Raw genomic sequence first — 12,364 nt, forward strand, 5'->3', positions numbered from 1 at the left:
TACACACCAGACAAACATTTTCCTGGAGAAATTTTGTTGTAATCCACTGTTATCTCTTGAAGTCCTCTGATAAAAATGAGACCTTGAGTGAACAGCCGGCATACCTCTTAGATTTTTATTGTCTTCTGACTTTCTTTTCAGGCACTTCCCTGACATGCTGGGTCGTCTTCCTTCAGTGGCACCTTCCACTCTGAGTAGTGTTGTTCTCAGGGCAACCTGTTTGTGTTTTTAGGTCTTTCCTGACTCATTGGCAGTCAGAACCGGTAACAATTTCTTGTTGCCTCTCTAAATGCAGGTCATAACAAATCAAAGGGTTTCCATAATGTTCCCTGACAGCCTGGCTTTTAATGGAGAGCAAGATGAAAACAGTTTTAAACGAGAGATTGAAAAGATTGAAGTTCCTTTTAAAGTGGGTTGGCCGTTTTTTAACCAGAGTTAATGTTTCAGTGTTATTGCAGTTGCTAATCAAACAGTATCCCCTATTTCTTCCCCCTCCTGTCCTCTCATTGTCCCACTGTGATAAACAACTAATTATATGTGCCACAAACACGAACTGAGGCTGGTTCCACTTGTGGCAAAAGTTGATGTGATAGAGAGAGGCCCTTTGATAAAGGACACTCCATTAGCGGTTTGCCTCCCAGCTCTATGTCATCACCCTCCCTGCCACTCTCAGTAGTTGTGCTCGGGTAGAAGAGCCTGAAGCTCAGGCTTATACAGATTTTCAAATCCGCAGCGGCTGCAAAAATATTTTGCAGAAATATTATGTGTTCGGGTTCATTCTGGAGGTCGTTGTTTTACTGAAAGCTGCAGAGGTAGATGTTTTGGTGTTTCTAGTGGTTGTAATTTGTCTGTGTAATAGTTGCAAGATGTACCAATGAGTTACTGCATTCTTTCAGCTGTTATTTCAATCAGTAGATAAATAAAAAATAAATTGAAAGTTTGCCTTCATGTTTTTTCTCTTAAATGAGTTTGAGCTTCATACATATATCCTCCTTTGGGTGTTATTTGTCCCATTTTATTATAAACCTGCTTAGATTGAAAAATGCAAAGCAAACTGTTCTGCAGTGATGGGTTTAATGGTTTTATCTGCAATCTCAAACTTTAAGCAAGAGGCAGCAGATGAGGCATGGAAGAATGAAGACACCGCCAACCTTTAATTAGGTGCAACAATAAAAAACACAACTGAGACCAATGCATGGGGGGAAAGGTTTATTAGACTACACATGCATGGTGTTCCTATTTTTCTTTCTGTTCTATCTACCATAAAGAACTCTCAGCACATATTTTTTTCTGTTTTTTTATTTTTTGTTTGTTTTGTTTTTTTCCCCAATTCATCACCCATAATTCTTAGGAAAGAAAACAGAATCCATGAAAATATGAGCTGTGGGAGGTCAGCCCTTAGACTGAAATTGGTACCAACCAGAAAAAGCCTAATCTAAAAGAAACATTGTGAGAATGTCAGAAATGCACATATTTCTAATCTCCCTGTAGACAAGTTAAAATATTAAATACCAGTGTTACAAGCTCAGATAAGACCAATGTCTCTCTAAGAGACCACCAGCTGGTAGTCTGTTATAGTGCTTCCCTGCAAAACAGAGTGTTTGTGCAGACTTTTGAACAGATCTTTAAAGTGTGTTTGATTTTAATCCTGAACTTTACTCATTAAAAATACTAAATGCCTCTAAATTGTCCATGGCAGTTTGTTCTGCAATTATTGTTAATTATGTCTTAAATTTTGACTGTCGTTCATTCAGATTAATTTAGAGAATTGAACTCCCCTTATTGGGTATTTTTGTTATTTGTATCTCTGGCACCAAGTATTTGGGGATTGTTATTTTCTAACAAAATTAAGAATACCATGATGCAGGGAACCAAAATAAAAAATAATTTACTCTGACATGCTAAGCGATCCCTACAGACATACAAAAGAACTAATATATTAGTTCTTTTAATTAACTATTAAATTAATTATTGGGCCCAAATAATTAATTTTATTCTGAGGGTACAAAAAGCTGCACAGTTATGAATTTCATGTGGCAGATGGCTCTTTTTGAGTCCTGAAAAACAAAATGATCCCAGCATCCGAATAACCAAAACCTGTAGGTTGATTTGTGGATCTTAGAACCGCTTTCACTTAAAGTTGAGGTTACATTTCTGGCCTCTGTCATTTTTCTTTTTCACCTCTCTGCCTATAGTTGTACCCATGTACCTTTATTGACAAGATGTGGCTGTGGAGAGGAAACTATCTTCACACCATCTGTTTGATGGTGTGATGTTTACTAGAGCGTGGTATCTCTATCTCTCTTTCTCTCTCTTTTTTTTATTGCTTTGTCATTAAATGTTTGCTTATCATTCATTGCTAAATCTCCTATTGAAGGTCTGCTTGCATGATAAGATGTTTTGGAAAAAGTAAACACTTGCAAGAAAATCAGTTTGAGTCACGAAAGCAATAATAATATCCATTCTGTCTGAGGTCAGCCTCCTGCCCAGTCCCTGACTGTTCAGGATTAGGAAGATACTGAACTGAGGGGATTAACACAGGAACAGATAAAGCTGTCAAAAGAAGACAAGAGAAGAAATCAAGACCCTCCAAGTGCTTCCAGATTACACTGGTCATAACTGCTTAAGCATGTATGGTGGGAGACATTCCTTACGATTTCAGCTTTCAGGAACTAGTCAATTGGAGAACAAAGACAGGAGACTTTTTGACCTGCGGCCACCTTCTTTACTATTGTCACTATTGATTTGCTGTGTGACTCAGAGGATTCCTCCTTCTGCTGCGTGCTCAAGATAAAGCCAGTTTCATCTGACCAGGGTCACGCTGTGAGAGATGAAATATGAGATTTGCATGCAGGGGGGCTCTGGAGCATTAAACCATGAAGGCACAACATGTGGCGAAGGTGTTGCTTTCTCATTCGCACTGTGGTTTGTCTTTGTGAAAATGTGTTAGTAATAAGCAATGAGAAAGGTTGGAAGAAAGTTCCTTGCTGGCCGTCGCTTTGGAATTGTCTGTGAATCTTTCATTTGCTTCTCGTTTGCAACCGTTAGTGTGACGGGGGTTTTTTTTTCCCGCTGTCAAGCAGATAAACGTTTCCTGCCTGGTTGGTGTTGTCTTAAGCGAAGAATCCAGTTGATGTGTTTGATCGCAAGGACAGTATAGAAGTGTCTCTGAAATCCCCTGATATAGAAATAAGGAGTTATGTAGGAGGGGCTTGTCTTCAAAATTGTACTTCTTGCCATAAAGCGTTGTTGTAGTAGTTCCAACTCAAATGAACATTTGAGCACCATAGTCAGTAAATCATCCCACCCCCCAAAAATATATATATATATTTATATAAAATTATTTCTGAAATCCTTAGGCCACACCCACAAAGACCAGAAAAGCTGATTTTTATTTGTACTTTTTTTTTTGCATTTTTCAATTTAAAATTCTAAAAAAGTACCGTTACTACTTGGGAGAAATCCAGGAGCGATGGAGCCAATGTTTTCTCTCCTGAAGAGGTTGTAATCTTTTTCTGTACTTGTGTGTTTCTCCCGCAGGGTGTCTCCCATTCCTCCTTCCGTCTGCCTAAGAGCAACGTCCACCTCCAGCCCTGGCTGCAGGGCCAGCAGATTTACCCCCACGGATACCCCAACCTCTTGTGTGTCCTGAAGCTTCACACCCAGCAACAACCTCACAGGGGGTAAACCCCCCCTCCCCCTCCGCCCTCCACTGCTCCCCTCCCAGGTACTCCAGGGACGAGACGACTCTGTGCTTTACAGACAGACCCCTCCGGACCGTCGAATGACGAGCGTGCTTCGGAGGGCGGGGCTTGCCTCAGTCTCTCATGATTGGCTGCTGGATGGAATTGAGGTGAATGGAACACATGCCCAAGGAGCAGGACTCTAACCCATCAGAGGGAGAAGAGAAACAGTGAGTTCAAGTCTTTTCATGTCACCAGTTTTTCTCTCTCTCTCTCTCTTTCTCTCTCTCTCTCTCTCTTTTAATATGCTCTTTTCACATTATTGGAGCATCAGCAGTTAAACACACTTTGCTCACCAGCTTTTTACTCCAAGTGTGAACGGTTTCAAGTGGACTTTGGCCTGTAGCTGCTTTCAGCTTCGATATGTTGACCTTTACATTCGGTTCTTGAGAAGCAAAGCTGAGTGCAAACAAACACTGTACTGTTTAAGCTACTGCTCCTTAATGAAAAAGCAATATTAGTGACACGGAGGGCAAGAGGAACGCAACAGGGGCCTTTTTAGGGAATAGTCTTGGGGCTGGAGTCCAATAGAAAGGGTTATCATTTATCACCAGTCTACTTTGATATTTAAAAACACTGTGGAGGAAAATTCTGAACTTATTGAGCTGATTTGTGTGGGAATTTTAAACGTGCTGCTCTGATCCTGACTGGGAATTAATTAAATGGGGAATTTTAGGGTATGCATTTGTTAAGGTCTCACTTCAACTCAGTTGTTATCTTAATTTTGTCTCATGGATTAAATATTGCAGAACAGTATTTACCTAGCTACAAAACCTAGCTTAGAATGCTGGCATGGTGATCATCCAGCCTATAAAAACTTCTTTTTGCAAAATAAGGCAAGTAAGTACTTTTTCTTAGCTTTCAATTTACCCCCAGATGAAAGTCACCAGTCCTTTGACTTTTTTTAGTCTGTCTGACCTCTTCTTACATAATGGTAACTGAAATGAGCAGCATCAAAACACATTTTCTTTTATATATGTGCAGTTTGAAGGAGTACTTGTAAAAATGCTATTTTATTGTATAGGTATTAGTCAACACCCTGCCATCTACTGGCCGGACAGTGCATGAAAACAAAAATGAAATCTTGAAGCACAGAAATAAAACATCTTTTCACATAATGTCTTTACAGGTAAAAACTTAGAAATTTTTTTGTCAATGCGGGGAAACTATTTTTATTTACTTTTTTAATCAATAATTTAGGATAGCTTCATAGCAGTTTTATCACATTACATTGGGATGACAGAATATATAAGTGTGTGTTGTTGGCCGCTACATTTTATAACATAAATGTGTATGAATTCACCCTTTGACTGCCAGCAGTCTATTCAATCTGGTGCTGGAGACCTCTGACAGTTTGCAGCAGACTACAATGCAAAGCGAGTGCTGAGAGCATCATTACAGTAACATCTGAGAAAGAGTTGAGAAAAATGTAGATCACAGTATTCAACTCTATCACACAATTTCCTAAAATCATGCAGTCTTACATTAAACAATAGCAGAGAATGGTAAAATATGTGGCCGCTTAGATTTTGTGACAATATTTCTATATCGGTTTATAAATTTCTCTTAATATAGCATTGCTTTCTTACATTGTAATAAAGTCAAAACACTTATCATCATACATGTTGAAGATAATCCTGAGTGAATCATAAGTTATCCATGTAATGGCTCATGACAATAATAAAAAAAGAGATTGTTAATGTTTTATTACCATGTAAATGAACTGGCTGAGTGTCTGTGCGGTAATGCGGTATCTGGTTTCCTTCATTGTGTAAAGCTCGGATGCATTCCTCAGCCAACACAGACACCTGTTGGAGGAATACCAGCTCTCCCTCTTGGGTGACAGTTGTTGTTGTTGTGTTTTTGGGAGTAAATCCTTCAAACTTTTATTTTTCATTTGGCATGTTTAAGGGTGTCTCAGCTCAATGTTCTTTCCAAACACCTGCATCACATTCTAGCTGCAATTTGTTGCATTGTTGAGATAATTAACAGTGCAAGGCTCACTGCTGATGAGTTTTGGGTGGTCGATGCTTTCTGTGGATATCAGGTCCAAGTTGTACGATGTGAAGGTTGTTATTCCAGTTCAAAATGGGAATGATTATCCGTCTGATTTTCACACAAACAGAAGACTTTTTGATGGACAATTACCTTTGATGCTGTTTTTGACACTCATTTGAAGCTTTGTGCTCTGGCTTCATGGTAAATATGGATTGGGTGTTGCATCACGTTTCCAAACATGTTACCGCAGCTGATGTAAGCATGCATGGTCTTTTACGGCACTAGCTCACACCCTTAAAGAGTGTGGTTTGTCTATGAACTATAACGGGCCTTTTTTATGCTTTTACATTTTGCACAGCGGAACATTCCACATTCCACTTGATCATCCGTGTTTGCATTTATTCATGGAGTGCAGCCTAGTTTCTAGCGTCAATGTGAGCCATAAATTGAAGCAATAAAACCTACTAAAATGTTTTTCTCATACTGTTTCTGTGGTGTAAACTAATCTTAACAGAATCCATTTGATTTCTGGTCATATCAAGCATAGAGTTCATTAATCTCACCTATAGTGCTCAATTAGTCAGCTGTTTCATGGCAGCAAAATAACAAGAGACCCAAGAAACATTTCCTTCATTTATAGAGGCAAAGCTGGTATTTTTGAATACACACAAAAATTTACAGTGTGTTATTGTGATTCTCTCTTACTTAGAAATCCCTAAATAAAATCATGTGTAATAAACTGCATGTAGAAGTCACATAATTACAAGACAGTGTGATTTAATCTTAGTTGCAAATCATCAAAAGTATTGACTCAGAATGGCTGAACTTAAATGCACAACACACTTGTGAGGTTATGTCTTTAAAAAACGTTATAATTTTTCCTTAAGTTTACAATTTTATTTCACCTTGTGTTTATCGATCAAATTAAAAAATGCAATTGAAATTGTGGTTGTAACTTCTCAAAATGTGAAAAACAAAACAGAGTATTAACATTTACAAGCCTATATGAATATTTGGCCTCCTCTACCTCCACTTGGTGATTTTGGATTTGAACCAACTAGTTTGCAGAGGCATTTTTACGTGTGTTTGCATGCTCTTTCTGTTTTCCAGATTTTCCTTACAGTAAAAAATGATGCATGTCAAGTTGGCAAAAGTTGATGAGTGAGCCTGAAGTGTTCAAATTCCAGTCTTTTTGTGTTCGCCCTGGAATATATTGGCTACAAATGTCCATTTCACAGCTGTGGTCTGGGCCAACCTAGCCTGGTGGAGGACTGACACTTTCGCTGACTTGGACAGTAATTTTGAAATGTATTAGTGGATTGGAAGATTTGAGGTGGCATTTAGTATTTTCAGGAAAGTATTAATTCAAAAAAATATTATAAACTTTGCCAAATGAATCACCCAGTTGCAGTGCATTTACTAAATTGGAATACATGTTGGAGTAATGAAGATCACGACCATGTGGGAAGGATATCAATTCTATCCCACCAAAGAGCTGGATGTTATTGTCCACCATCAGAGTTCTTAATTGTGTTCTTCACGCGTGTAGAGCAGTAGCAGGTCTACACGATTTCTGACATTTCCCTTTTTTCTCATGTGTCTCCCTTGTTATTAACCAAAACCCCTTTAAAAGATTAAGGGAACATATTGCTAGTGATGCAAAGTATGGAAGGTTCAAGCTGGTTTAATGTCACCATTGTGCCTCAGTGCATGACGTGTGAAGCTGTGGGTAACCATGTTTATTTGCTGTTTAAAGTACATTTGTGTAGAGCAGGGATGTCAAACTCCAGTCCTCAATGGCCGCTGTCCTGCAGTTTTTAGATGTGCCACAGGTACAAAACACTGGAATGAAATGGCTTAATTACCTCCTCCTTGTGTAGATCAGTTCTCCAGAACAGGGACAACAATGGGCAACTGTAGCACTCTAAACATAGTACAAGGGGGTCTCATTTAGACACTGTTATGGAAATAATCTGCTCTGAGTGTCTTTTTTTGTCCTTTTTCTGTAAAAACCTTTCAATGCTGGTGCTTAGACTTTAGTTGAGCTCACCTGCATAAGAAGAAATATTATATAAGTGTAAAGAAATACAAACAGAAGCGTCTTCTCTTCTACAGCTGTCATGCATTTAACACACAACTGATTAGGGAAATTAAAAGTTTGTTCATGCTTGTTTGTGTATAGAAAGCAGGAATAGTCCATTTTACACAAAACTTAAAACAGATTTGACAATATCAGCTCTAACTAGCTAACATGTTGTGTAAAGCATCACATCAAACTAATATACAAAAAAAAAAAAAAAAAAAAAACACATGGCAAATGAGAGTAAAAGTTAAACGCTCCAGCTGCATCCGTAACTAAACATCCTTTTGTTATTTTGCCTTGTTTGGCTCAGACACTAGAAAAACTAAAAAGACAATTATCTGCAAAATAAAACTGTTTTTTTTTTTACCTGATAAACTTTATGCTCACAAACAGCTGCTCAAGCTGTTGTCGTTTTCATGACATAAACTTTATGTTCTCATCCCTCGGCTACTGGTTGTTTATGGTGTTAAAATCAAGATTCCAACTCTATAATACAGTGCAATAAAGTCAGTCTACAAAATATTGTAAACCATTCGAATATTTATTTATCATAACAAACCCATTTCTGTTGGGTTTGTTAGGTTTTTTTATTTTTATATATCTACCTTTTAGGTCGATATGTTTTTTCTCCCTTTCTTTAAGGAAAAAAAAACACATTTTACTTAATTTTTTGTAGGTGGTCGGGTCAATAAACTCCTTTCTAAACAATCCACAGCAACCATTTGGGTCACCAGCAAAGAGGCTGGCTGTGCTCCAGTCAGGATAGAATGGGTGGTACTGTTCTTGTAGCCGAGAGAGAGAGTGAAACAGACTGAAAGAATAAGAAGGGAGAGGCTGCGTGCACTTGAGTGGGTCACCAGACTAAACATAGCATCACATGTTAAAGATGCATGGAGGCAGCGCCCTAGCTCACATCTGTAGCTTCGGCTAGAGCCAGTCCTCTGCCATGCATATTTTACAGTCTCGCTGTGTCATCTGCTCAGCAGTGCTGTGAGTTTGAGAATTTGCAGTTTTTTGTTCTCTTTGTTTTAAGAAGGGCGACTCTCTTATTGAGCAACATGTGTGTGTTTGTGTTTGTGTTTGTGTTTGTTATACGCAAATTTAGGACATCTTAATCTTTTTCTGTCGTTGTTCTCAAGTGTGTGCTATGTAATTGGTGGGGTGTTAAGTGTGTTTGTGGGGCTTATAGCGCTTGCTGCTGAGAGTCTAAGAGTGCTGGAGTCAGAAAATAATGCTCTCCAGAAAATAATGCTGTGCATAATATTTAGTTATGCATGTCAGTTTCCAAACTGAGATACTTACATGTGCACATGTTCAGCAGCCAGGCGAGACTGTTTGCTCACATCCTGTTTTTTATAGCATCACCAAACCTTTTAGAAAAAATATATTTAATCGGCAAAACTTTTTTTATTTTGAACAGTAATGGTTCTGTTTTGGATTTAATCAGACCTTAATAGAGAGGATTACAGCAAGAGCTCTATCTGAGCCAGAGATTTGTATTATCGTTTTATAATCATATCATTACTGTGCCAGTTCGCCGGCTGCTGTGCAGTGATGTAACAGATGTGTGCTTGCAAATAGAACAGTGTGGTACTCAGAGGAGGGAAACCAAACCACAGCATGTGGCAACTGTGATTTTCATCTTTATTTTTTTTTCCACACCATGATTTCCTCAGAAATGCACAGTTGTAGGAGTGACAGAAAACTGGAAAAAAAAAGAGCATCTGTTTGTTGATGTGTCTGACGGCATAAACACTCTGTCACAGTGGTGGTCTGAGATGTCACACCACTGACAGACTGAGGGGCTGTCGCCCCAAGCACCTACACGGATACAGTTTGTTTGTTTTTTTTTTGCCCGCACTTACTAAAAACTCAAATGTTATCTTGATGCTGCTGTACTGTCACAACTATTACTGAAAATTTCACCCTCAATGTAAACAAAACACTGATGTCAAGTGAAAACCAGATGTGTGGTGCCTTGAAAGTAACTGATTTCCATTTTGAAGTCAATGAAAAATATAAAAAATAAGTTAAAAATGAAAATCTGAAAAAGTTGGTGTTGATATGAAGGTGGATCAAGCAAAAAAGTGGGTAAGCCCAGGATAAAAAGAAACATTATAGACCACGAAAGGCTTGAAACACTGAGAGTTAAGGACTGTTTTAGATCAAATCAAATTTATGCTGAATTTTATTCAAATCTGCGGCAAAACCTGAAAATTGATATCCACAGACACTCTGCATTTCAGTTTGGGATAAGCAGAACTATTAGAGATTTAGCGAAAAGGTTGTCTTTACACACATTCTGTTTGAATAGGAATAAAGGAAGCTTTTAGTTTTTCCATCATGTTTCTTCTCACTGGAAGTAACAGGTTTTGAAATATCCCAGTCAGAGCTGTGAATCTGATATAAAATGAATCGAGCGAGCTTAAGATTAGGGTGATGGCAAAGAGGTCTTCCAACGTCAAAAGCCAAAGAAATCATCTAAATACTGGAAACATGTACAAATCTGCTCAACCCTTTCAATAAGGGATCAATTACTGTAATTTCAGTAAATAGCTTTTCTTTAATTACTAGAAATGGTGTAATTTTTAACTTGCAATTATTAATATTTTATTTGGAGATTTTTTTTTAAATCGATATTCCTTTTATGTTGTAGTATTATCTTCTGAGAGATTCTTGTCTAATTTCATAAAAGAAACAAAATTCTTCACTAGTTGAAGATCAGAATTTTCCAGGAGTATCAATAATTTTGGACTAAACTTTACATCTCGTTTACAAATTCCACAAATTTGTAAACAAGCAATACTTAATGTCTGTATGTGAAATTCAAATCAAGGTTTCTGCTGGCAACAGTTTAAAATGTGGAAAAGTTCAAACATGTGAGAATGTTCTTCAGTGGATCACATTTGTCAAATTACATTTTGTTTAAAAGCTTCTAAAGTCGCATTCTTCAACATCCTAACAAAGAGGGATCATTATCTCAGTCACCTGGGCCACAAGAGAGTTTTAAGATGCTCCAAACAAAACACTCAAAATAAATCAGGCTCCATAGTGTTTTTAGGAGCTTTATTTTATGCTGTTGTAATCCATCCTATAGATTTTGAAAAGGGCATAGGGAGTCATAAGCAGGGCCAAGTTAGAATTAAAGTCTGACATGTAAAGGGCAGCATTAGGGCACAATGATAGTAACTTAACAGGCAATTCAATTTGTTTTCCCACTGGGAGGTTAAACACCAAGCATGTCTAGGCATGCAGTCCTGTTTTCGACTTTTTATTCTGTATCATATCATTATGAATTTAAGTTATTATCCTTGCAAACATTAGAAGAAAATTGTCTCCATCTTTGCACCGACACACCGGAACTTGTAAAACTAGAAGCTATCCTTGCTATCGAAAATTTATAATATATTTATCGAATGAAAATGCTAACTGCACTTAAACAGAAAGAAGCAGATTTTCTAAAATTGAGGAAACGTTGATACTTAAATAAAAAAATAGAGGAAATGAAATGTTTTTGGATTAGATAAAAGCTGTTCAAGTTGTTAATTCATAATATAATAAATTGTAGTTCTGCATAGAGAGACAAACAAATGCTAGAAATATTTAAATACAATTAATTCATATTTACTACATAAATAATTTATGACAAACAGTAAATTGATCTAATTTTAATTTATATTTTTTATGTAATTAGTCCATTAATGAATCTGAATATATCTTTTTAATGATAATCTAGACGACACTTAACAAATAAATATGTTTTATCATTTCTACAGTGACATTAATTTTAGTATGGCTTTAGTTATTCAACTTGTTTGAAACTTTTTTTAAATTAAATATTGCATAGAAATCAAAGCAGATATATTAAGTGAATAACAGCTTTATGTTTGGTTGTAGTCTTTATTGTTCCATTTATTACAGACCGAATAACTAATGCTGCCTTCACCTACAATTTTAATTTGGCAAATAAAACTGTTTTTATAGCTTATTTATTTAAGCACTTATTATATGCTGCCTCAGTGGCTTTCCAAGCTCCACATGGTGTCCTTATGTGCGACAATAATAAACAAACTGGGCATAAAACATTAATTATTGCAGAAATCTCTGTGGTTAGGCTGTGCAGTTTCTGCTGGTACTCCTTGTTCTCCCTGAGGTTGAGCCCGACCACCCTACACACTCTTTGAACTGCAAACACCTCCGACATTAGCAGACTGCACAACCTGACTGTGTGTCACGCTTGCTCTTTATGGGATAGTGTTCTTCCTTCACCTTCCATCCCCTCCCTTCCGAGCAGGCTGTTTCCAACATGCCTTTCAAACTTTGCTGGCGTGGTTTCAGCTGTGCGTCTGATGTGCTGTGTGTTTATGTGCCTGTGAAGTGGTTCTCTCCCTTGCTTTGTCAGTGTGGGGTTTCCCCCATGTGTAGCCATGTAATTGGAGGGCTTTAAGGGGCTTATTTGTGTATTTCCCGCAGACACATTTTCCTGCTATTGAATTTAGTTTGAGAGCACGGTCAAAAGCAAAGCTTTTACTGTTAAAAT

The 12,364-nt window shown here is 37.5% G+C and overlaps 1 protein-coding gene across 1 annotated transcript in view; it reads left to right on the forward strand.

Moving 5' to 3' along the window:
- The window catches only part of LOC122823436 (thyroid hormone receptor alpha), a 124,840-nt gene that overhangs the window by 90,718 nt on the left and 21,758 nt on the right, over positions 1–12,364 (forward strand). Inside the window, exon 4 of the mRNA XM_044103062.1 lies at positions 3,541–3,913. Within this exon, the coding sequence (XP_043958997.1) occupies positions 3,858–3,913 (56 nt within the window). The 5' untranslated portion in view covers positions 3,541–3,857. The remainder of the gene's footprint in view (positions 1–3,540; positions 3,914–12,364) is intronic.

Source organism: Gambusia affinis, linkage group LG20 (assembly GCF_019740435.1).
Source record: "Gambusia affinis linkage group LG20, SWU_Gaff_1.0, whole genome shotgun sequence".
NCBI classification, from domain to species: Eukaryota; Metazoa; Chordata; class Actinopteri; order Cyprinodontiformes; family Poeciliidae; genus Gambusia; species Gambusia affinis.